The sequence below is a fragment of the Alosa pseudoharengus genome, unplaced genomic scaffold, assembly GCF_046254945.1.
Source record: "Alosa pseudoharengus isolate Yale_2024_CS ecotype anadromous, Long Island Sound unplaced genomic scaffold, YU_APseudo_1.1 YU_APseudo_1.1_scf_9, whole genome shotgun sequence".
Classification (NCBI taxonomy): Eukaryota; Metazoa; Chordata; class Actinopteri; order Clupeiformes; family Clupeidae; genus Alosa; species Alosa pseudoharengus.
The window spans coordinates 16168668-16195137 of NW_027468881.1; the positions used below are offsets into that span (position 1 = coordinate 16168668).

General features: G+C 43.5%; 1 protein-coding gene across 10 annotated transcripts; it reads left to right on the plus strand.

Annotated features, from left to right (window-relative positions):
- The first annotated feature begins 751 nt into the window (after positions 1–751).
- LOC143114636 (MYND-type zinc finger-containing chromatin reader ZMYND8-like) lies at positions 752–26080 on the plus strand. Of its 10 annotated transcripts, none has more exons than XR_012984970.1 (21): positions 3946–4572; positions 6561–6631; positions 8277–8434; positions 9591–9812; positions 11190–11303; positions 11562–11654; positions 11891–11978; positions 12076–12131; positions 12226–12303; positions 14947–15062; positions 15339–15811; positions 16199–16330; positions 19505–19657; positions 20363–20896; positions 21228–21836; positions 22107–22243; positions 22562–22642; positions 23082–23160; positions 23408–23647; positions 24096–24160; positions 25235–25320. XR_012984970.1 is itself a non-coding variant. In XM_076276332.1 (20 exons), the coding sequence occupies exons 1-20, from the start codon at positions 855–857 to the stop codon at positions 25414–25416; spliced, it is 3630 nt and encodes a 1209-aa protein (XP_076132447.1). In that variant the 5' UTR covers positions 752–854; the 3' UTR covers positions 25417–26080. The 10 variants fall into 10 exon arrangements, 8 of the variants coding, with proteins under 8 accessions (XP_076132447.1, XP_076132453.1, XP_076132449.1 ...); XR_012984969.1 differs by having other exon boundaries at positions 3947–4572; positions 23408–23662; XM_076276332.1 differs by lacking the exons at positions 3946–4572; positions 24096–24160 and adding an exon at positions 752–868 and having other exon boundaries at positions 25235–26080.
- The last annotated feature ends 390 nt before the right edge of the window (positions 26081–26470 follow it).

Below are 26470 nucleotides of genomic sequence, written 5' to 3' on the forward strand. Positions count from 1 at the left end.
GATTGGACATTGAATGAAGTCAAATATACTCCATATAATGAATGTATATTTATATTGCAGGGATTTCTTACACACAAGACTATTTACAGACTATTGAAATGTGTCCATAATGTGAATGTGTCACATATTGCACAAAACTAAATTCACCATTAGGTGCTTCAAGACTTAAATTAGGACATACCATGAATATTTATGGACATTTCAAAAGACCTCTTACACTCTTCATTAAAAATGTATTTAGTTGTATTTGTGTGGTTGTCTAATTTTCTTTGAAAATGTATGCCGATGAAAATTAATTTGAGAGGTTACTCCTATGTTTACCAATGTAACTTTCCTATAGTGTTTACTCCTGTCCTCTGATTGCAGAAAGAGAGGGAGGGATCTGAAGGAAATGTCCTCAACACAACATGGAGGCGACAAGAAATGTACAAGCCAACACACTGATTTTTACCCTTTATATATAAGAAATACACCCATACAGACACAGCAAACAATGGATGCCCTACATAGACATCATCATCCACCGATTAGTCACTGTTTTGTTAGAGAAAATGTGGTTAAAATGTGATATTTTGTGATCTGGGCCTAGCTCTCACTCACCACTCTCCCCCGTGCTCTCTCTCTTGCTCTCCGAGCTGCCCCTGCCAGCAGTGAACAAAGATAATTACTCAGGAAATATTTCAGCCAATCAGCTGCGGCCTTACATGCCGCCTGTGAAAGAGGAGCCAGTCACGGCCGAGCTACGATCACACAGGCCCCGATCACACAGCTTGAAGTGCTTAGCCCTCCCTCGTCTAAAGACTGAGACTGTCCTCCATGTTTTTTTTTAGTATTGACATAAAACAGTGTCAGCCATGCATCCACAGAGGTAAGGTTGATCTTTGTTTTTTCATTTTATACCTTTATGCTTTCTTCCTCTTTGTCTTTCTGCCTTCCTGTTTGCTGTTTGTTCTGTCAAGTCCATGCTGAAATCCTGTGAGTTTTTTCAGTTGGGCTTGCTGAAGGAGGGGGAGGGAGGGAAGGAAGGCCTCAGCTCCAGGCAGGCCTCTCTACTCACTAGCCAGGGCTGAGGGCGAGGGGGGCCAAGTAGAGGTTAAGGCCGGCTCAGGGGGCTTCAGCCCTATGGCCTTCACACTGTACAGGGGAGTCGGACGCACAGACTGGCCACTCAGCCTGAATGTTGAGGTGACCGTGGCAAATCATTTTTCCAACTAGTCTGTTTTCTTTTCTTGTCTTTACAACTCTGATATATAACCAGGGCACTTTTTGTGTTCTTTCTTTCTCTCTCTCTCTCTCTCTCTCTCTCTCTCTCTCTCTCTCTCTCTCTTTAAAAAAGGGGGGAGGGGGTTGGGGAAATTGGTTTTCGAGAGATGGGATGGGGGTTGGGTGGTGTACCTCTTTTGTAAGCTGATTGCTTGCTTCATTGTCTGGCTATGTCACAAGCCAGGCTGGGGGGAAAATGGAGGCAGGATAACAGATGCAGCTGTTGAAGCTCAGTAGGAGGTCTGACTCAATGGACAGTATATTTACATGGAGGGATGAGTGGGGAAATGAACAAGGTGTGTGTGGTTGCAATTTCATGTTTTGCTTTAAAAAAAAAAAAAACCTGTACATATTTCTACTTGAAGACTAAATGATTTAAGATTGAAATCATCCTTTACTGGAATGTTCTGTCACCCTGTTGTTTTTCAGGCCCATCTTCTTCCATCTTACCTTTCCATCACATCTCGTACACCCCACCAGGCACAAGCACAAATCACTCCCTTAACTGGTATGGTTATTTTTTCCAACCATTTTTGTCACCTCATTACTGCCTGCCAGTGCTGCCTCATGGGAGAGGAGGCTGGTTGAGGGTTTCTTGAGATGTTGGGCTTCCCTGGTAATCAAGCTCGTTTTACCTAACACTGTGTGGATTAAAGCAGACCTCTGTAACTAGAGCCTCCCCCCTCCCGGCACACATACATACACACAACTGAAACATCCGTGGCCATCTTGGAAGTGCTGGGAACATTCCCTCGAGCAGAGCACCTCGTGTTCGACCCTCTCTGCAGTCAACAGGAGGAATCTGCTATTTTGAGAATTTCAGTAAACACACAGTGAAATCATTTTTGAAAACTAACCTTCCATTTTTAACCATTTTTTCCATTGTGTCCACGTAGAAATGATGAAACTGTATTTATACCAGAGTATAGGCACAGTGTTTTTTTCCTGGTATGTCCCTCTTCCACTCTTTCTTGCTTCATTTGTATTCCAGCTTTGCCATGTTCAGACTCTCACTGCTTTGGAAATCCCCTTGAAATAACTACCTACTAAGAGACAACCGCACTGAGGCCAATGCAGAAATCCCCTCCTTAATATCTTATATTTACATAAATGCTACAAGATTTTGAGTCAGACCTGCATTTATTCAATACATTTGCCTATGCATATTGAAGACATTATGAACTGCGATCAAGCTGAAGTCCGTAGCAGCTGATCATGGTACTAAAAGCACATGTGATATATTAAGAGAATTGCATCACATAATTTTTTTTATCTCCGACACAGCTTGTGGTGGTGGTGGTGGTGGGGACTCAACTGCTCACCCATACAACATGCACACAAAACTGCATTCCCTGGGCTCTGGAATGTAATTGCTATCTTAGCTATCAGAGAAATAATTCACACGACACAAAATCGTTTGGTTTAGTCGGTGAAGGGTAAAACTGCTTGATGTTTTCATATGGCTGCCTCAGGGAATATTTAGGTAGATGAGGGTTCTGTTGTGCCAGAGAGGCATCTGGAGTGGACATTTTCATTTTTATGAATGTCATAACTCAGGTTAAATCAGATTGCAGTGTCCTCAGAATGGATAGAAGGGCATTCAGGGTTTACACATTAAGCCCAAGTCTTTGTGGTGTGCTTTGTCAGAAACTGGTAATACCATTTTACTATCAGTGATAAACCTATCAAGTCTTTTTTTCAGAGAGACTGTATCAAAATGAGTATGACTTCAATTTAACATGAATAAAAATCACTGCATTGCAGCAAAATGTTTTTGTGAGGGAGAGAGAGAGAGAGAGAGGGCAAAAAATGACTGTGCTATGTGGCACTGCTCAGCCAACCAATCAGGTTCCTCTGTGTATGCTCTCCAGCCAATCACAATGGCAGCTGAGGTTAAAGACTGACAAGCACAGTGAGGGTAGCAGTATGAGCAAGGGCCTTCTGGAAAATTCCACAGCCATCTTTGTTTCATCCCCTCCAACTAAATGTAAAGGCCAAGCTTGAAGAATTGCCTTACATATTCAGTGCTTTATGAGAAGGTACGCTGTCCATTTTCTGCATTACATATAATACTTTTGATATGGGCAGGGATTGGTGGTGGTGGGGGGGGGATGATAAATTAAGAATAGCCCTGAATACATTTGTTTTTTATGGATCTATGTCTGTACTTGTATGTTATTCAAATGAAGGTTGGACTCCACAAACTGCGGTGTAGTCCAACATCAGATCTTTCATCTATCTCAAGTGTTGTAAGCTTGATGTTGGTTTCGGGCAAACCATAGTCATACTGTCTTTCAGGTCATAGGGGCATGTGTTTTCCCCATCAACAAAACCAGCCAGCTGGAAAGCCAAGATGGATCCATTCCTGTTTGCAACATCATATAAAAGATAACATCTAGCCGAGCTGAAAGGGAATATCATTTTCTCGTTTGCTCGTGCGCATACCATGCGGTCATAGTATTCCAAATTTCTTGTGTTCTCCTCCTTCTCTTCAGTTAGTCTTGTGGGAATTTAAAACGGTGGAAATGGCTAAGTGTCTTCCCTCTCTCTCTCTCATTTTCTCTCTCTCCACACCCCCCCCCCCCCCCGTTCTCGCCCCTGTTAACGGAAAGCTCTGCAGGCCTCCTGATCCTCTGCCATGGACGTGCCAGAGCCCGCGTCTATAGCCCGCAGGGGAGGGAGGAAGGGAGGGGGTGGTTTGTGTGCAGAGTGGGGGAGGGGAAGCTATGGTTTTCATTTCCTGTGAGGAGCACAGAAAAGAGAGATAGAGAGCGGGAGAGAGGGGAGGGCGAGAGAGCAAGTGAAAGAGAAAGACAGGGGGAAAAACAACCCTGCAGTTCACCCTGACTGTGGTTTGTATGTGCTGTGGTTGGTGTGTATGGTATTATCTCCAACCTGCTTTTTTGTTGTTGTGGTGACACTCATTTTTCTCTCTCTCTGTCTCCCTGGGTGTGTGGAGGTTGAGGTTCTATACAGTTCAATGAATCGGATTAATCCACACGGTGCTGTTTGCTTTTTTCCCCACCAAAGGATTGCCCCATGTCCTTAAGGAGAGTCCAGTCCCATGATCCTCGGACACATGTTGGTGATCACTTGAAAACTGACTGTTCTACGATGGTGTGTTCTTTTTTTCCTCTCTTCCTGATCTACACTGTCCTCTGGGGAAACCATCCGCCATCTTTTCTCCATGCTGAAGCAGTGAAACTCAGTGACCGTCTCCTACACAAGTGAAACAAGGGAGTGAGGAAGGCCGCTCTGCATTTGGCATGCTCCATTTTTCACTTCAGCTCACATGTACAAGCACACAATGTGAGTTCTCAGGACAACATTTCCGAGTGTGCATAGATTCATCTTCTTTGTCTACATATTAGACTCCAAAGTGACTGGTGACGTTAATCATAGGTTCTTTCTCCTCTTCCTCGTCAGCCTGATATTATTGGAACCACATGTTGACAAGGACTGTTGGCCTGAAGTGTCTCTGGTGTTATTCCTATAACACTACAAGCAGAGGCCAAAGGAGCTGTACCCTCCCTGGTTATATAAGTTAAAGGGGGCATCACAGACGTGTGCTATTTTAGGGGGCATCTAATGGTTGCTTGGGTCAGTTTAATCTGCTATTTATGTGTTTGCATGGATGTGTGCGTCACTGGATTTGCCGGCACCGTATGGTGATTGAAGTTAATTGTGTGCTTTGGCTGGTACTGTTCAGAGATTTTGTAGCCCTGTCTGCTAGCTATGGCCGTATTGTGTCGTAACAGGCCTTCATTTTAATCATTAAGCTCTCATGACTGTGATTTCCTCAACACAGTAATCAAACAAGCATTGAAGTGCTTTGGAGGTATTTTGCCAAGATTGCCTTTTGTTCCAATATGACCTTTGAACCTGGTAGATCATGCCTAGAGGTATGGTGGAGGTGGGAAGCCCTTAAAGACTTTAGTCAAGCTTGCATTATGACATGCTTATTTTGAAGATAAATGTTTATTGCCGTATGAATGATAAGGTGGAAAGCCATGCTAAAGGGTTTGGCCTGCTAGGACAAAAGACATCTCTGCTTCCGCTATATCTCTGTGGCTAATCTGGAATTAGACTAACCTGTCGGGCGACCTGCAGCAGGGCTGAATGAGTAAGAGAGGGGTGTGTGAGAGCGACCTGAGCAGAAGGGAGGAGGTGGTGGAGGAGGAGGAGGGACGGAGCACTCACAGAGCGTCATTCATTGGAAAAAAGAGCCTCCCTCTTTCCTCTCCTCCTCCTCCACCCCATTTGTCTTTTCAAAGGCACCGGTGTTAAGGGCAAATCTCGAGGAATTGGAGCAGTTACATTTGGGCTTTATTGCGTAGGTTCTGAATGGATGTTAATCTGCTTGTTTTTGATGAGGATTCTTTCATTGAATGGTGTAGTTTAACATAAATATTCTATAAGTCGTCTTCCTACCCAAGTCGAGAGATGACAGAGATGAAGACTCATTGTGATTGAGATTAACTGGAAAGAAATATGGGGAAGTATATGTGAGTAATATTGTACAGTGCTTAATGGCTTATATTAACCAGGCTCTTGAGAAATCGCATGCCTTTCTCTATTGAGGGGATTTTCCTATTGGGAATTTCGGAGTAGGCCTGAGTGAGAAGCCTTTGGAAGCACCACATGGGAGCAGAGACATGAAGAGATGGGGGAGGTGATGGCAGATCTATTCAGCCTTCTATCTATTTCAGATCTATTCAACAAGATCAATAACTCACTGGGTACTTGGTGTGTTTGTTTGTAGTCTCATATGGGGACACTGGCAGACAGACAGTGAACAGGAAGGCAGAAGAATGATAAAAGGTGGCCAGGTTCACAGGTCTCGTTTCACCTCAGTCACTGGAAAACACTAAGTCTCCTAAGGTTATTGGCTTCACTGTGGTGGAGTTTGCGCGCTGCGTAGTCAAGGACCTATTGTCTTGGGATTTACTCCACTTGCACACTATGGAACAAAAATAATCAGCCTTAGAAATAGAAAGATGACAATTCAAGCATTCTGGGGGGCTTTCATGTTTTGATTTTTTTTTTCTTGCCCACTGAAAATGCCACCAAAAGCGTTCAATGGAGTCCCTCAGTTTCCATGCACCTTCACTATCTGAGGGGGTCAGAGGGATGCTGCAGTAGAAGCTGTAAACAAGTAGAAAACTCTGGAGACACTCTCCTGTGTGGGAGTTGGCCGGCGTTTGCGTCACTCTTGTTTACCACTTAACTGATGTGCTACAGCAGAATCTCAGATTTGACTTTCTCCTTCTCTCTCTCTCTGTGTTTCTATGTTGCAGTTTGGCTGAGGAGGAGATAAAGACGGGGCCAGATGTGATTGAAGGGATGGACATGTCCATGCAACCCAAAGGTAAGAGGCCTATGGGGTTCTTAGTCACTTTGTTGTTGTGGTGAGAGCATGAAAACATCTCCCATGATAAGATGCTTATCGTGCATCTTCGGTATTAGCAAGTGATTACTGGATTGTTGGTTGGATAACAGATCCAGAGTAGCAACTGCAGGTCCAGAGCTATGATGTTGTTATAATAAGCAATACACTGAACCACACTAATTATGTATGAATAAAAAAACGTGTCTCTGTAGGCAGCCTAGGCTCCGAGATCTGCACACACGAGATGCGCGTTCAGGAGAGTTTCAATTGCACGGGAGGGAGGGGGAGGGAGAAGCGAGCTATAGCTGTTTTGTTTGAACGTCAACAGAAGTGACGTTACCCCGCCATCGCTGATACAACCTTTAATGATCACTAAAGAACTATGGCCTGGTGTTGTAGTTATCAATGACCAACAGTAATTAATGGGTTGAGTTTTTTTTTTTACTTAGCCTTAAACTGGTCTTATTACTTTGCCATTGCCAGTGGTGTGGATGTTAGACTTCTATATTCAGGGGTGGCCCACTTTGTTTTAGCCCATGTCTGATATCGGACACCCTGGAGTATCTGCCGATACCAATCCTGTCTTTCCCCCTCTAACTAACTGCTAACTGCTGTTAATACATTTGCCTGGATGCATGCTGGATAGTCAGTTGGGGTTTCAATTTTTAGGTGCACATTAGCATATGCGAAGGTGGTTTATTATTCCTATTTATTACTAAGATGCAAAAAAACAGCCATAAACAGGTCTATAGTAGGCCTACTAAAATAATATTGTTTTTCAGAAAATGCTACTTTGACAAGCAGTAAAACAGTTCCACTACTGGCCTAAACAACCTCCTTTCCTCCCTGAAACCTGGCCTCATGATCCCATCACCACTATGGGCCAAATTTGCTAAAACATACTGTTTGACCCTAACCGGCATCTGTAGGATTATGATTACTAAGGAAGTGAAAGAAGTAAATGGGAAAAACAAAACAAAAACACGAATATAGTCACATCACGTTTGCCAGGCTGTCTAATTCTTAAGTATCAATATAGTCAATTCAAATATTATTATGTTGTCGTGTAGCCGATACTTTTTGTTTTCTGATACAGAGGGGAAACATTTCGGTGTGATTTTTGTCGTGAATTTAAGTATAAGTTGCGTGTAGTTAGCCGGTAGCCTGGACGCTTGTATGATGGCATGTGCACCCACAGCCGTAGCTAGCTCATTTGAATCATCATTGAGCAGAGATGGTTGAAGATCTTTGAGAGGAGGACAATTTGGAGTGTTGCAGTTGTCAGTGATTGTACTGCTTCACTTAGGCCTACTTTGTACTGTTCACACGAAAAATGCTGCTCATGTTTTTCATAATGACATAGCATGGGTTATTCCATAGGCCTACCTACCAATTCAACTTAAATTTCCCCCAAACAGTCCTCCATGTCTTATGACCTGATACCTTTTCAATTATGGACATAGCCTACTGTACACGGCCTAGAAACCGAATGCCGGCCTAGAAACCGAATGCCAGTATTTCATGTGTAGTCTTACCACATTTTTAAAACTGATTCTAAAAACATCAATCCTGGTGGCTCATTCTCCTCTTCCCCCACCTGCTCCATTCTCTGTCCTGCCACCAGTGTCGGACCCAGGGTCAGCTGAGAAGGCCCTGGCAGCGCAGAAGCGCAAGCTGCCCAGCCCCCCTCACTCCTCCAACGGACACTCTCCGTCCAGCACCTCCCCCAGTCCCATTAAAAAGAAGAAGAAGCCAGGCCTCATCCACAGCAACAAAGACCAGGTAGGCTCTCCGTAGAGTATGACTCACTGTGGTGTGGTTGGCAAATGCTACTCTCACCAACCACCCAGTAGGCTATCGCAAGCACCAGTATCACCTTTTAAATAAATCTCACATTCTTTGATAAGTGCACTTGTGAGAAATGCATGTGTAAACCTAATGGTCATTGTTAATGGGTTTCATTTAATTGAACTGTCAATGGGTGTCAGAATCATAACTTGTGGCTGGAACATCCACAAACAATATAATGTAATAGTAATTGTTTTTTTTATTAATCAAGTTATTGCTCCTTGTTCTTATATGTGACACATCACGCTCACTATCTTAAAACCATGAAATCAATATAATGTGTTCAATGTTTAAGCTTACACATTTATAACAATGCATTTGTCCAAGTAGCCTAATTAAAAACTATTGTTTTCTTACTATCATGAAATGCACTCTTAAATATTTAATATTAACTCTAAATGATTGAAGTGTTGCTGCTCCTTGTGTTCCCCTTGTGTATTTCTTCAATCAGACGCTAGAACAATCTGAAACTCATTGCTTGCAAAACAATCAATGTGGTTTAATTTATAAAAAAATAGGCAACTATGCATACTGGTTTTGCCACAAATCTCTGATCTCTGAAAGTATTTGTCACACTGCTCAGTGATCAGTGATGCTTTCCCCATTTCTAGGACAACTGTCCGTTTTAGTGATTCTTTATGTTCAGAGGATAACACAGAACATAGTAATCTTTCTAAATGTCACTACTCCAATACATCAGTCATAGCACTCTAGCACACTGATCACTCCTGGTCACACTGGGTTCAACAAGAATACCTTTTAACCTATTCTAATAGATGTGAATTCTTCACATGTGTGACCGCTTTTGCCTTTTTACCATTGTGATCATTGCTGTGCTTTAAACCTTAAATACCTTTTTAAGTCATTGTGCCCTTTGATTTCTGATGCTTATCCCCCCCATGCAGTGACATGTATGCTTGGTATTCGTTTATTTCACTGCCCTGATTTGCTTGTGTGTATTTGATATTTACCTGGCAGTCCCTCTGCTGTGGCTCACTACTGCACCTTCCCCTGTGTTTGTGGCTTGTGTTTTGATTCCCGACCCTTCCTTTTTTTCCCCTTTTGTGTCTCTCTCTCGCCTGCATTTCAGTCTGAGCTAAGGCATGGTCCCTTTTACTATGTGAAGCAACCAGCACTCACCACAGACCCTGTTGATGTTGTACCACAGGACGGCCGCAACGACTTCTACTGCTGGGTGTGCCACCGCGAGGGACAGGTGCTCTGTTGCGAGCTCTGCCCGCGGGTGTACCACGCCAAGTGCCTGAAACTGGCAGCAGAGCCCGAGGGCGACTGGTTCTGCCCCGAGTGTGAGGTAGCGTGTGTGTGGTGGTTGGCCACGGCACGTGTGTGTGTAGGCTGTGTGTGTGTGTGTGTGTGTGTGTGTGCGTGTGCTCAGCTGCTTGTGCCTGGTTGTAGTGGGCCATGGGCAGTCTCACTCCCTGCTCTCACTCAGTTAGATTGTATCCATTGTCTGTTTTTTAGTTGTTTAGTTTTATTCTCTCTCTCGCTCTCTCTCTTTCTCTCTCTCTCTTTCTCTCTCTCGCACTTACTTTCACGCATTGCAAACACACACACACACACACACACACACACACACACACACAAACATTCTACATTACAGTGTCTTTATGTCTTATCTACCTCTTATTCGGTCAGTCTCCATCCAGGGGCAGAGTGGGACACTAAATATTGCCAGGAGATTTCAAGCTTAGATTCCTATTTTAGGGGGGGATCCGGGGCTACTTAAACACCTTGCAGCCACTCATTTAAAATCTTCAGTAGCCTGTACCCATCTCATATGCCAGGTCGTTATAGTTGTTACCAAGTTATTACCAAGGCTGTAGTGAGTTTGAGTGAGGGGGTGCGATCGCACAGTCCAGGCTGTTGAAGGATGTAGCAAAGAACTTACACAAACCGCAATATCATGTGTTCTTTTAAGTTCATAATTATTAACCTGGCCTCAAAACTTTACTGGATGGCAGGAAATTCTTCCGGTTACCACCCCAACACTGTCTCCATTCCTGTCTCTATTGTCTTCTTCTCTGTCCTTCATTGTTTTGTAGCTACAACACTGGCTTAGCTATCTAAAATTTGTCAATGTCCTGGCATCTAGCCAGGCAGATGGAGTGAGCTGAGAGCAGAGGAGTGGAGAAGCCTGGCCATGCGCTTAGGGGCTAACATCTCTGCAAATGACCCATAAATCTGTAGCCCACCTAAAACCAATGGCCCCAATTGGTTCCACAGATCTTAAAACCACTTAGCCGACACTTTGTAGCTCCATGGCTGCCCATGCTAATCAGCACACACATTTGTGCTGTACTCACTAGCATGGTAGGATCTGTTGAACCATGGTGTTGTTACGCTTTGGGCTGGGATTAGCTGATTTGCTGGTGTTCATAGCTGCCTAAAGATGTTGCTGCTCCAGCATATGCTACTATTAGTGTGGGCATATCATATTGAAGAAAGTGGTACAGTTTCTAGTGCTATACTAAGATTTTTGCCTTTAGCAGCCTGTGTAGCATTGTGATTCAGTGGCTTCTTAGTTGATTTTGATGCAAATGCGGTGCTCCTTAATAAACAGTGAGGCCAACATTATACTCACTCACATGTGCACTAGTTATGGCCTGCTGTGATATGTTCGAATGTTTCCACCGTCATCAATGTAAACACTCTGTAATTCCCCCCCCAGAAAATAACAGTGGCCGAGTGCATAGAGACTCAGAGCAAAGCGATGACCATGCTGACGTTAGAGCAGCTATCTTATCTGCTGAAGTTTGCCCTCCAGAAGATGAAGCAGCCGGGGGTAAGTGGCCATGCCTGCTCAGCAGTCTGCAACTCTATCTATCATGTAGGCTCTCCAGCATCAACCCCTTTAATGATGTATGTAGTTGTCTAAGCCAGTGTGTGTGTGTGTGTGTGCGTGCGTGCGTGCGTCACTGTGTCTGTAAAGGTTTACTGGTGCTTCTGACTTTTATTTCACATGTGCTTCGTCTATAATGCTTGTGTGTCAGAAGTGTGCTCAAACTCACAATTGTATGTTTTTGCCTGGGTTTGTGAGCAGACAGAGCCATTCCAAAAGCCTGTTTCCCTGGAACAGCACCCAGATTATGCAGAGTACATCTTCCACCCAATGGACATATGCTCACTAGAAAAGGTAGCAACCCTTACTAATACTCAACTCTTACTAATACTCAAGGCTGTTTAGCTTGCAGAGCACTCTTGAAGACTTTCTCACAGACTCTTTACAGGAAATACAACATGCAATAGTAGCCTAAAGCATTGTGTTTTCACTGTTTACAAACATAACCAGCAAAAAGAATAGACTTCTTGTAATAAACATATAATCATAAGTTAACACGGTCTTTGATGATTGTTATGATTCTATTCTAGAACATAAAGAAGAAGATGTATGGCTGCACAGAGGCCTTCCTGGCCGATGTGAAGTGGATCCTACACAACTGCATAATTTACAATGGAGGTCTGTTTGTCATACAGTGGCAATATTTTACAGTATTCACAGTAGTGCACTATTTTTCGAATTAATATTTTTAAAATTGTTTTTTAACCCCCCCCAGGCAACCACAAACTGACAGCGACAGCTAAAGTGATTGTGAAAATCTGTGAGCATGAGGTATGTAATGAAGTCTGCTTTCTGCTGAAATAGACTCGTCAGTCACTCCTGTACAACCTCCTTTCAATTTTCCTTGTCTTTTTATCCCCCCCAGATGAACGAAATCGAAGTTTGTCCAGAGTGCTACTTATCGGCTTGCCAAAAGAGGGACAACTGGTTTTGTGAGCCTTGTGTAAGTCATCTTTTATTTGTTTGGATCATATACCTCATGTATGATCTCCTATGTGATTCCCTCAGTACACAACAGTAAGGCGGGGATCACATTAGCCAGCGGCAAGCTGCAGGTTTCCTATTGTTCCGGCAGCAGAACAGGGGCAACGCTGGCATAACGCTAGCATTGAACAAGCTGAGCATTGAACTTGGTTCAACTTTCAAAGGGTAACGTGAGCGTATTCAATTGACAAACCGTTTGTGTTGCTTAGGAACAAGATACAATTTATTCTGAGCGCTACATTTGCCGCTGCCGCTGGCTGATGTGATCCCCGCCTAAGCCAAAACAGTATGACCACTGACAGATAAAGTGAATGTTCGTTGGCTTGTCGATGCCCAGAATGTACACAAGCGCTGATCAGTCTGTTCCCCCAGTCGACATGCTGAATGTCAGGAAAAATGGGCAGACTGGACAGCTCAAATCAACTTCTGTCCACCATAGAAAGCACCTATAATGGTTATATGGACTTCAAAAGCAATGGCAGAAGGTTGCCTGGTCCGATTAATTCATGTGAACTGCTATGCACAGGTTCACTATGCATGCCTGAGGAAGAGATTGTTGATAGATTGTGCTCAAATCAACCTCTGTCCACCATAGAAAGCACCTATAATGGTTACATCGACTTCAGAAGCAATGACAGAAGGTTGCCTGGTCCGATTAATTCATGTGAACTGCTATACACAGGTTCACTATGCGTGCCTGAGGAAGAGATTGTTGAAATATTGTGCTACAGGTGAAGCTATTTCACAAAAACAAACTAAATAAAAGCGCAGCACTGCTTCCTTCACTGAGGAAGAGATGGCACCAGGATGCACCCTGGGGAAAAGACACAAGCTTTTTCTACACAGGACAATACCATACACTGGAAATGTTCTGCTGGGAGCATTGATGTGGATGTCATGTTTAGACCACAGAAACATTGTTGCTGAACAGTGTGCCCCTTTGGCACTGCACACATTGTTCAGGATTGGTTCCAGGAACATGGCTTAGAGGTCAGGACTGCTCAGACCCTCCTGTTCCCTAAATCCTGTGGATTTGGCAACACAACTGAGGGGTAAACTATGAAGCAAGGTTGGTGGGTTAGCAAGGTTATGTTGCACCAAAAGCTAGGGATTCCAATGACACAAATGTGGCTTTTTTTTTTTTTTACCTTGCTAGATCCCAATGGTAGTCTATGCTGCAAACTTAACCTGCTCTGGAGCAGGATTTGTTTGAAATGAGAGCTCAAAATACCACCTACTGTCTAATCAGTTATCTTGGAAAACAAACTAACTGTACCTGGAAGCTTTGCGCGTGCCATGCACCCTAGGCAAACTCGATTTTTGAACGTGTTTCAGCAAACAAATCGAACACATGCATGCCTGCAACTACCCCTGTTCTTTGGCTAGTGAGCTTATTTTTCCAGACGCTACCAGAGGGAGTTCAAACTTAATTGATTTGTGGTTATAGTTTGAATAGGTTCCTTGATAAGTCGTTTTATTGATGTAAGATGGAAGATTACAAGACTTGTAAATCTGGGCGTTTATGCCATTTAATAAACACAGCAAGCACTCTGATACACACTGGGCACTTATAGGCTAACTGGTTGAATTACAGACATATATAAACATGCTACTTACAAAACATTGTTAGAACCTCAGACATTCCATCAGTGATTCAAGGATTATGCATCTTGTATTTCTGCACAGCTTTCCAACTACTCCACACAGAACAAACAATACAGAGTAGCCTATTGCAGCCTGTTCTGGATGTCATGGAATATGTTGGGTGATGGGTGATGGTTGGGTTTTCACCATATTTAGTGACATGGTGAGAATGAGACACTGTGGAAATGCATGTATTTCCCTACAAGTACAGATCACACTAGGCTGACAATACAGCAAAGTTCTCTTAGTGTTGCTTCTCCTGGAGTGGGGTTCTGCGTTGGCCACGCGTTGACTGTGCACTCTTGACATGCGGACACAGTATTTTGGAGGCACACTGCAGCCACCACATGCCACATTGATGACACAAATTAGCCAGCACTGTGTGAACTGACTGCAGGCGCGGAATTATGCCAGACCCTTAATTTGACATTTAGAGCTGATAACCACCATTGTATTGCCAATGACTTCAGATCGCTACTTCAGGGTTTGTAGAGCTAGCTTGCACAAAGAAAGCTGAGCTGTGTTCGATTTGCTCCATAGTATACCCCTCTGGCCTGATCCGTAATGATGATCGTAATGTTTTGGCTGACATCCATATTCAACATCCATTTTTTGTTTAAAAAAAAAAAAATATATATATGCTACCTATATTATTGCTTGCTTTATGTGTTTTGTGTCCTTTTACATTTACTTTTAACATGACGTGCATTTTATTTTAGGTGTGTCTGACATTTTAACCCCAGTCCAACAACAGTTGTAAAATAGCCATTTTGGCTTATTCTGGCATATTTATATTTCATGTTTATTAATGTGTAAAGTCCATGTCAAATAAACCTAAAATGAAATGAATAAAACTAGTCCATAATGTTTTTATGAACAAATACACAAGTTTCCCTGTATTTATGATGTGTTTTACATGTGGTATATCATGGGTCCTCTCTGCTTCTCCGGTGCTCAGTGCCAGCCTCACCCCCTAGTCTGGGCCAAGCTGAAGGGGTTTCCTTTCTGGCCAGCCAAAGCCCTGAGAGAGAAAGATGGACAGGTGGACGCCCGCTTTTTTGGCCAGCATGACAGGTGATTCCTCCTACCACCCCAGAATAAGCAGACGGATTTCCACTCCAATTTCAGTTCTTAGCTCTTTGTCTGAGCCATTGACTGTAGAATACTTTCTTATATCTCTATGGTCTGAACTCAGCATCCGTTATTTTTATTTTATGTTGAAGTATCTGTAAGACAATATCTAATTTTCCATTGTTAATGGTACTGTGTGTGTAAGTAAAATGTAATTAAATTTAATTGTCCACAGCCTCCATAGGAAACTCAAGCGCTTTCGCTTTTATGTTTCTACAGGGCATGGGTCCCTATAAACAACTGCTACCTGATGTCCAAAGAGATTCCCTTCTCTGTGAAGAAGACCAAGAGCATCTTCAACAGCGCCATGCAGGAGATGGAGGTGTACGTGGAGAACATCCGCAAGAAGTTTGGCGTCTTCAACTACGCTCCTTTCCGGACACCGTACACACCCAACAACCAGCTCCAGATGCTGCTGGACCCGGCCAATCCAGGGGCCGGCACAGTCCGACTGGAGAAGCAGGAGAAGATCAAGTTCAACTTTGACATGACGGCCTCCCCCAAGATGCTCCTGGGCAAGAGCATGTTGTCAGGGGGAACGGGACGGCGGATCTCCATGACGGACATGCCAAGATCCCCCATGAGCACCAACTCGTCTGTTCACACGGGGTCGGACGCGGAGCAGGAAACGTCGGACAGGGCAGGACGAATGCACCACTACAGCGCTGGGGAGGAGTCCATGGATTACACGGGTATTTACTACGTTTTAAGAAAGGAGACATGGGTTGTGCTGATTTAGAAAAGTCAAACAAAATAACCTTGAGACTAAACTAAAATCAACCCTGCTTCCAAGGTGGGATACTTTGTAGGATACTTCACTTTGTATTGGTATTTACATGGTATTACTATTTACTGTCTTGGTGACTATTATCAGATGCTACCATTCTGATGATTGATGATTTGATGATTGTGAGTGTACAGTATTCACAAACAAGCCCTCTTACTTGTAACTTGTAACACTTATACACAGCGTGGAATACTTACACAGCATGCCACACTTGGCATAAATATGACTGTGTGTGTGTGTGCTTGTGGGTAATCAACTTGGCTGAATTCTTGCCTCTTTCCTTCACTCTCAGCATCTCCAGCCTCTAAGATGGGTGCGATGAGTAGCACAGACAGCCCTAAGCCCTTCTCCCCTCAGGGCTCAGCCACGCCATTCATAAAACAGGAGCGGGGCTCCACCGGCAGCATCCTCAACCTGAATCTGGGTGAGTCCATCACGGCTTTATATGTATATAGCGGGGCAAATATGTATTCAACGCGCCAACATTTTTTTCAAGTATGCTTCCAGTGAGACACTTCGCATGAAATTTCCACCAGACATTAGTATTAACTCAGGTAATCCACACATATAAACAAATCCAAACATTTAATGTCCATAAGCAGAGTTATGTGTTATAAAGTGGAATGAAAAGTATTGAACACGCTAAGAAAAAGGTTTTTCATTACCAAGGTGTCACACAAGAAACATTTCAAGATGGTTAAAAGCAAAGAGCTCTCCCAAGACATTTGCAACCTTATTGTTGCAAAACATATCAATGGAACTGGTTACAGGCTTCAGAATCTTCCATTAAGCAGCATTGGGGCCATTATCTGCAAGTGGAAGGAACACCACTGCATCATCAACCGGCCATGCATAGGATCTCCTTGCAAGATTTCTGATCAGGGAGTCAGAAGGATAGTCAGAAGAGTAGCCTAAGAGCCAAGGACCACTTGGAGAGAGCTCTAGAAAGACTTGGAGGCAGCATGTAAAATTGTTACAGAGAAAATCATAGGTAATGCACTCCACCACCATGTCCTCTGTGCACGCTTACCCTGCACAACTCCACTACTGAGGAAAAACATGTCGAAGCTTGTTTAAAGTTTGCTACACAACATATGGACAAGCCTATGAAATTCTGAGATAATGTAGTCTGGTCAGACGAGAGCAAAATTTAACTTTTTGGATGTCATACTACACACCATGTTTGGAGGAGAAATGGCACTGTAAATCACCCTAAAAATACTATACCAACAGTGAGGTTTGGAGGTGGGAGACATCATGGTGTGGGGCTGTTTTTCATCTCATGGTACAGGCAGACTTGATGAGATGATGAGGATGAGGCATGGTGAGACCTTCTAGCAGGACAATGATCCAAAGCTTACAGAAAAGGAAACTCTCATTCCAGTTTATTACACATAACTCAACTTATGGACTTTAATGTTTTGGATTTTTTTAATACATGTGGATTACCTGAGTTAATACTAATGTCTGGTGAAAATGTCATGTGAATAGCCTAACTGGAAATGCTTACTAAAAAAAATGTTGACACGTTCGATACTTATTTCCCTCACTGTATATACAGCATATAACGCAGACTTTTTTAAGCACTGAAGGTCTAGTAAGATCTGAGATGTTAATGGGATTAGGGAGATTGAGGATGGTGTTCTGAGGTTATGAACCAACCTAATGTCATTATGGCTGTCTGATAGCATCAGTGATATATTTATGCTGATTTGATTAAGAGTATGTGAGAGCGAAGAGGTCTGTAAACATACACAGAGTTCAGTTGGAACACCTTAAATGACTTACAATGGCAGCAAACCATTGTGTCTGTCCAGTCTGAAGATATCAGTGTTTTTTTTGTGTGTGTGGTTATGCCTTTGATGTCAACACTTCCTTTTCATGTTAAATAGCTTCCTCTCAGTTAAACAAAGTCTAGATTATTTAGATTTTTATATGTGCTCAAAAATGTGCTCATTTCAAGATATTTTTTAGCCCTCAAGCTAAAAAGGGTCTCTAGGCAAACATGCAAAAGTGATAAGCTGTAAATAACACACTGTATCAACAGTATCTACAATTCCTTGCTAATTATACCTGGGCGACTGTTAATATACCTGGGCGGGCCACCCAAGTAAAGTGTATATGTGGGAAACCCTATGCATCCATCAATAACTGGAACGTACAAAAAGTTGTGAAAATATGAACTACTTATGTATTATTGATCATATTTTAGTAGAAAAAAGAAAATATCATATGATAAATCACATTTTTTTGTTTCCAATCTTTTGGTTTTAGTTTTTGTGTGGTAGTGTGAAAAGCAAAAAGCATTACCAACTCTATTTGGTCTACCCCTCACCTGACATCTCACTGTGACCTCTAAGATTGAAAAGAACCCATCACTTGTGTATTCATGCATACCGGTATGTCCCAAGTGTGATAACTCGGACACAAAATAAGCTTTACTTTTTCTTTACTGTGTTACCAGTTGTTTTACTTTAAAACTATAAAATGGGAAGGAGTCTGTGGGTTGGACTGTCTGTGTTTGTAGTGCTGTTTCTGCACTATTCAGATCTGGCAGGTCACTGGGATAAGGGGGATTGTGGATGGTGCTCTAAGGTTGTGAACCTAATTTGAAATGCCATTATGGCTCTCTGAGCAGTCTAGCGACAGGTTTATCCTTATTTAATTAAGAGTGTGTGAGGGGGGAAAAACACATGCTCCCACGTCAGAGATTAAAACCATCATGTTGTGGCCAAAATCTCTTTGGTGTTTTTACACACACCTCCGTTGTGGGCTATTTAATTTCAAATATACGGTACACAGGACAGATGTTAAATTCTTTGTGCTATAGGTAATGGATTTCACACAGCGGCCAATCTACGACCAAGCCTATTTACCGTCAAAACCAAAATCACTAACAAATCACATCACTAACAAAAACAACCAACAGAACAGCCTTCAAGAGCATTTCACTGGGGTTATCAAGCAGGCACCTTCCTGCATAGGCGTTTCACTGAACTAGGCCCACAACACCTCCAGACTCGCCCCCTCCACACTCATGATGGGTCCTCTACCAATACCAACAACGAACCAAATAGGACAACACAAAACCACCAACAAAGCAGTCTGTGTGCGCAACAAATAGGTTTCACTAGCAAGTGCTTATGCCCCGTTGACTAACTCAAGATCAGGATTGTTTTTCCTTCACTGTGTTATCAATCATTGTTGCCAGGGAAACCTTGGAAACTAGAACCACAGATTCTACTACCTTTGGAACCACCAGAGGGTTTCCGTGGGTACAGTGTTGTGAAGAAAAGCAAAGTGCAGTTGCGGTATGCAAAAGAGAGAACCGAGAGTACAGTGCGTGAACAAGATGACTGGTAGCACCCAACTGTCAAATGCAAATTTCAGCAAGAAACATGAAAATAGAAAGGAATGCTGTGTGGTTGAGAGGGGTCCTGAAAGTCTACACACCTGTTAGTCACATTATGCTGGTGTGCCTGAATGACAAGTCAGCTCGAAATGTCAAGAGAACTGGTAGAGATGATCTTTAAAACAAAACGATGTAGGGAGCAGCACAGACACAATGCTAGATATCCTCTGTGTTGTCTTTTGGCAGATCGGATCAAAGCGGAGATGGACCTGAAAGAGCTCAGTGAAACGGTACAGCAACAGCAGCAGCAGCAGTCGGGGGCATCAGTGCTCCTCACCTCTGCAAAGAGACCCATCCGTAGTCTGGACAAGACCATTGAGAGCTGCAAGGCCCAGCTTGGTAAATAATCAAAAGCTTTCATTCACATCACAAGTATACAGACCAACACTGAAACAGTTTTGCAAGTTAGTAAAAGGTGCAGTCAGGGATTTAGCAGGAAGTCGCATTTGCTTGTGTTTATGCTTATGTTTAAATGTATTAGCTGACACTTTCGTGCAAAAAACATTACCGGTATATTTTAACCAAGGACCAAACAAAACATGCCTGCCCGAGAGGTATCTCACCCCTACCTTCAGTATTCCCAGAGAAATTCCACGCATGGTTTTGTATTTGTTTGGGGGACAGACTGCCCCCACTTTGTTTATTTCTAGTTTTCGGAGCCTGGGCTGCCTACAGAGACTAGGTTTTTTTTACAGTGTACTCACAGAATGGGCAGCTAGTCGTCATGAGGAGATGATTGCTGAATGTGACAAAAAATGTTATGGGCTTGAAATCATGTAAAATCCCTGAATGCACCTTTAAGTTTACAATGTAGCACTGGTGAACTATTATACTGTACTAAAACTCATGGGTACAGTACCCTGGAAGGCACTGTAGAAGGTATATTCTGTTGGAAAGATGTGTGTACCTAACCGTTGCTGTTGCAAGTCATTTGAGATGGAGAGAAAATGCTTTGCTAAATGAATACATGTAAATGTAATATTGCTATTTCTACATGTATAGCAGATGTCATGTGCCTCAGTTGTGAAATCATCCCTGTCACAGGTATTGATGAGCTCTCTGAGGACGTGTACCGGCATGTGGAGCACAGTGACTCTGAGGACTCGGACAAGTCAGACTCCAGCGACAGCGAGTACCTCAGCGACGAGGAGCAGAAGCCCAAGAACCACAACCAGGACAAGGACAAGGAGAGGGCCGACCGAGAGTCCAGAAAGAGAACCCACATCGCCTCGGCGGAGAGACCCGAGAAGAACGGAGGGCTTCCTGGGGCGACGGCGGCGGGCCGGGACAAAGGCGGCGCCCCCGATGGCCCGGGGCCGGCGAAGGACAAACACAACAGCGTGGAGAAGGATGCTCAGGAGAAACCTCGGGCGCCTCAGCAGCAGCAGCAGGTGAAGCAGGTGAAGGAGGAGCCGAGGGCCAGGCCTGGCACGGACGCAGACATGGACTCGGACTCCGAGAGGGAGCTGGTGATCGACCTCGGGGAGGAGATGGGCCGAGACCGGAAACGGCCCAAGAAGGAGCCCACATCCGTCCCCGTAGCAGCAACCAAGGAGCCACCAGCCATCAAAACGGAGGGTAAAACCAGTCACTTCACTCTCTTGATACTATATAATGGCGAGAACATGTAACATCAGGCAAGGACTGTTCAGAGGAAACCAGGCACTGGATATCATACGTGTGTGCATAGATTTAAAGCATAGCCTGATTTGGGTATGTGGTTTACTATGGTCGCGTGTGGTTAGTATGGCTGCATTTTATCATAACAGTGTGTCATTTGCATGTGGTTTTGTTTGATTGTGCTTCTCCCCTCCTAGTGAGGCCTGATGCATCATGAAGCATGCTAGGATCACTATGCATACGCTGTAGGTACATCATCTGGGTTTTGTTACTTTTCATCTCCATCCAGGTAAAGCTCCTTCCTCCAGCAACACAGCAGCCTCCTCCTCCTCCTCCTCCTCTGCGGATAGCACTTCCAGTACCACCAACACTAGCATCAAAGACTCTCCCCACCCAGCTGTGGGTGTCCCCCTGAATGTGGGGTCCTTTCCGACCTTGACCTCTTCAACTGTGGTCCCTGGAGCCACCTCCACCACCTCTTCCACATCTCCAGCTGCCATTCCGTCCACAGTGCCTTCCTCATCCACCGCTGTCTCCTCCTCCTCCTCTTCCTCTTCCTCTTCCTCCAACGCAGTGAAGAAGCAGCGCCCCCTGCTGCCCAAAGACAATGCGGCGGCCGCCACCGCCGCCGCTCAGGCCATTCAGCCGCGCGCGGTCGTGTGGAATCCTGCCACCAATCCTGCTAAGTTCCAGACGTCCTCGCAGAAGTGGCACATGCAGAAAGTGCAGCGGCAGCAGCAGCAGACGCAGTCCACACAGCCAGCTGCGCAGGCGCAGACGCAGACGCAGTCGCAGCAGCCGCAGCCGCAAACACAGGTGCAGGTGCAGACGCAAGGCACATCAGCAGCGCAGGCACAGTCCTCCAGCACACGATACCAGACCAGACAAGCATTGAAAGGTGATTTTTACAAAATGTGTTTAATATTTATCTTGCCATACACTATAGGTGCACAGAGAGTTCCGTATTATGATACTACTTTTAAGGGTTGCGCTTGCAGATTGATGGCGTCAATTCAGTTGCAGTGTTACAACACTGCATAATATGCATCTGCGTAATCATCATAATGCGTTTTGTTTATGTTAATAAAAGTAAAAATTAAAGTGTGTGTGTTTTCAGTGATGGGTTTTTACATCACTATAATAATCCATTGTCCCTCCTCTGTAACAGTTCAAGTGAAGGACTCTCCCCAGAGTGCATCGACGTCTGGGTCTTCTCTGGCCTCCTTGTCCTCCATGGCTGGAGATTTCAGCATCCCCACCGCCTCCGCTGACGTGGCTGCAGACATCGCCAAATACACTAACAAAGTATGTCAACTTGCCAACTCCCACAGCACATGTGATTTGACCCTTTTGGGTTGCCATAGGGTGCACAAACTCATGTGGCTCTCGAGAGGAGTGTGAGGGTCTGCTGCACGATGCTGTTTTCTGTAACCAATGCCACTATTACTGCATAAGCATTGTATTAATTGCAACAAATAAGTTCAACATATGCAAAATTGTAATGCAAGAATTGTTTGTTTATTTGCCATTAAAATAGCACAATGACATCAATCCATTGATCTGTAAAATGATGTATTATCGGATTAAGAGCTAATGTTTTTTTCATCTGTATTCTCATTTCAGATAATGGACACAATCAAAGGGACAATGACAGAAATGTATCAGGACCTCTCCAAAAACACCTCTGGCAACACTATAGCAGAGGTCAGTCCCAGGGATGATTTCAAAAGAACTGCACTTTCAGAATGAAACTATTTATGTAATCGTTGCGTAATTGTAGCGGTTTTAGTGATCTGTAAGAATAATACCACACTCAGACAAAACTCACTTTTGTAAGTTATGCATGAGCTCTTCAAGGTTAATGTTCTATATTGACCCTTATGCACTCAAACAACCCTTTGCTAGTTTCAATGCCTCTTGGTGGCTGTCAAAGTGATTGCCAAAGAAGCCTCTTGACCAGGGCACAGGTGTAAGGCAGGTTTAAAAATTTATTTTAGAAGATGCTTAGCACAGAGACAAGATTTTAGTAGGCTTTGTGTGTGTGTGTGTGTGTGTGTGTGTGTGTGTGTGTGTGTGTGTGTGTGTGTGCGTGTGTGTGTGTGTGACTTGCTGCCCTTTTGAACCCTGTGAACCATGTGCACAGATCCGCAGGCTGAGGATAGAGATAGAAAAACTCCAGTGGCTGCACCAGCAGGAGCTCTCTGAGATGAAGCACAACCTGGGTATGGGAAGCACACACTGCCAACACAGACAGTACACATACACACCAAATTCACCTCATAACAGTGCAAGTGTAGTGTGTGTGTGTGTGTGTGTGTGTGTGTGTGTGAAATCATACACAGAACGGCTGTGTTCATAACATGTTTGAACAAAGCTTCTCTGTAATAATATCTTGTGTTTAAATCCAAAATCCCATCCATTATTTAAATATGTGTGTGTGCATGTGTGTGTGTGTATGTTGCGCCACAGAGCTGACCATGGCGGAGATGCGTCAGAGCCTGGAGCAGGAGCGTGAGCGGCTGGTGGCGGAGGTGAAGAAGCAGATGGAGGTGGAGAAGCAGCAGGCCGTGGACGAGACCAAGAAGAAGCAGTGGTGCGCCAACTGCCGCAAGGAGGCCATCTTCTACTGCTGCTGGAACACCAGCTACTGCGACTACCCCTGCCAGCAGGCCCACTGGCCCGAGCACATGAAATCCTGCACGCAGTCAGGTACAGCGACTTAAGGTAGTATGTGATCCCAGGAGGCATGGTTGGTCAGTTGTGCTAAGGTCATTGGTGTATGTCTCTTAAAGAGTTTAGGCCTCGCCTTTAGTGTACTGCATGTCACGGTTGACACAATTCTCTAATTGTTTCTAACTAATTGTTTTGTTTAGTTCAAAGAATGCTTTACTGTTTTTGAATGTACACCATCAATAATTGTCATGTAAATGGTCTTTAGCTGGTATGAAAAGGCAGGTAGCAGCTTTTACCTGTGATGATGGATAAGTATGCTAATACTTTCTTGACATGGACCCCTGAAAACAGTATTTTTGACAAATTGTTCTTGTGTTTAACTTATAACCTGTAGATAAAATACTTTTATGCATTTGAAAGTTAGTTGGATGGTTTCACTATAGAAGTGGGTCAATAACAAAGTCAACACATTTTTACTCGGTAGACCATCGATAGAAGTCCAAAAGCAAAAAACAAACAATATCTTCACCAGGGAAGAGCAAAATAAAGGTACAGTCTTCCAATCCGGCTAGTATTGTTTCTAGTAGGTTTTAGTTTTATAGTTTCCATGTTTAAACATGTTAATGTTTCTTTATATGTTCATTTATTATAACACAGGAAACCTAGGAAACTAGCTGTTATACAGTAATTTGTTATCTTGCTCGTATACTATACTCTTATACCAGCATGTATCTACATTGTGACTTGTTTGAGGTCCACAGTCTGGTGAGCGACTATTCTTAAGTATATAAGTATAAGTATATATACTTTTTTGATCCCGTGAGGGAAATTTGGTCTCTGCATTTAACCCAATCAGTGAATTAGTGACACACACTCAGCACACAGTGAGGTGAAGCACACACTAATCCCGGCGCAGTGAGCTGCCTGCTTTAACAGCGGCGCTCGGGGAGCAGTGAGGGGTTAGGTGCCTTGCTCAAGGGCACTTCAGCCGCGGCCCACTGGTCGGGGCTCAAACCGGCAACCCTCCGGTTACAAGTCCAGAGTGCTAACCAGTGGGTCACGGCTGCCCCATTCTTACAAATAAGTGTGTGCTCTTGATGGCAGAAAAAAAGCATCCAATAAAATCAATACGTTTTAGAGGTTTCCACAACAGTGACGTTACATGGATTTTTTTTTTCTTTGTATTTTGTGATTTTTTAATATTAATACAAATGTTAGATGTGGGCATAGACATGAGACTGTGTCCCATAGTCACACTTCTACTTCATCCCTTACATGGTCCTATGTAGCATCCCATTCTCTGAACTGTGATCTTCTTTTTTGAAATCATCCATTGGCTCATTCCATAGTTTGTTTGTTTGTTTGTTTAGACCTGAGGAAAGGTGTTTTGAAGTCTGACTGTTGTTAACGGTCAATTATTCTATTGTAACAGGAACCTTTATAATAACTTGCAATCTGACATCTTGTTTCTCAAGAGTGCGTCATTGCATTAAGAGTGTGAATATTTAAATGAGAAAATGGTGCATGAATTAAAATGAATTGAACTAATGTACTCTAATGATTAGTGCAGTAGACCAGACCAGATGAAGGCTAATGTTTCTTTTTGTTTATCCATCCTGACAGCCACAGCATCGCAACAGGAGCCTGAAGCAGAGGCCCCGTCAGAGCCAGCAGGCAAATCCACGGGTCAGACCCCCAACATCCAGCCCTCTCCACCTGCGGACGGCTACCCCCAGACAAACAAAGACCCCTCACCTGCTGGGGCAGATAGAGGACGGGACAGTGCCAGTGTCAGTGTGTCCTAACCCTCAATCACAGCACCAGTGCCTGTGGGCCTGTACATAAATATATATTGTTATAATTATTATTATTATTATTATTATTATTTTTAATCTTGGTGTATGTCACCTTGCTCTGTTACAAACGTCTTACTGAAGATTGCTACAGCGATATATTGACACTTTTTTTATGGTTGGGCTGACGGTGATTACCAACGCCTCTTCGTCTGTCCAAGGATTGTGGATGACATCGAAATCAAGAGTTTTTGTTTTTTTTTGGACCTTACCAATGAATTCACAGCACACTATGAAGAAAATATCGAATGATGTAAATGTGAAACAATTTTTTTATACACACATATAGCTCCATATAAAAAAAGATACATACAGACTTTATACAGTTATACATGATAGTAGCACTTCCAAGTGCCTGTGGACATTCTTTGAAATATGGAAAATAACGGTTTTATGAATGGACGTGGTACCGTATCAGTTTGAGGACTTGGAACCGTCATCACTCACTATGAAAGATTCTTCAGATGCTGTGTGTTGTGAACGTGATCGCAGAGACCGAAAAAGAGAACATTAATGACTGTGTATTTCTTGTGAGCATGTTTTTTTTCTGTCTATGTCTCACAGATTCCATTGTTTACATATTGTAAATAAAACATAATGGTGATGGTAGACTTTACATCTGTTTCTGTCTTTTTATCTGTGGCCAAATCAGCTCATGAGCAATGACCTTCCTGTTGTTTCATTGTAGATTTTAAAGAAAAATGAGTCTCCTTGTTCTCATAATGAGTGGGGGGTTGTACAGTGTACCTCTGTAATCTGTCCCCATCCTTTATTATATGAGTGGAAATCCTCTGAGAAGGAACTTTACCACCACCTGCTGGTGAATTTGGCCACAACACTTGAAAATCCTATCTGTGATGTCTTTACCTTGTTTAACAGAGGAACTGTTTATGCAAATCAATGTAACACAGAGCAAAATAAGGAAGTTGTATTTAGTTGCTTCCCACGAAATGCAAGGCTGACCTTTTTAGTGTGCCCTGCTGTTACTGTGAAATGTGCCCAGGCC

Bases quoted from the DNA above. Each gene is read 5' to 3' on its own strand.
- LOC143114636 (XM_076276331.1), top strand. The intron at 11,304-11,561 runs GTAAGTGGCCAT...GTTTGTGAGCAG, and splicing joins AGAAGATGAAGCAGCCGGGG to ACAGAGCCATTCCAAAAGCC. The intron at 19,658-20,362 runs GTAAATAATCAA...TCCCTGTCACAG, and splicing joins GAGCTGCAAGGCCCAGCTTG to GTATTGATGAGCTCTCTGAG.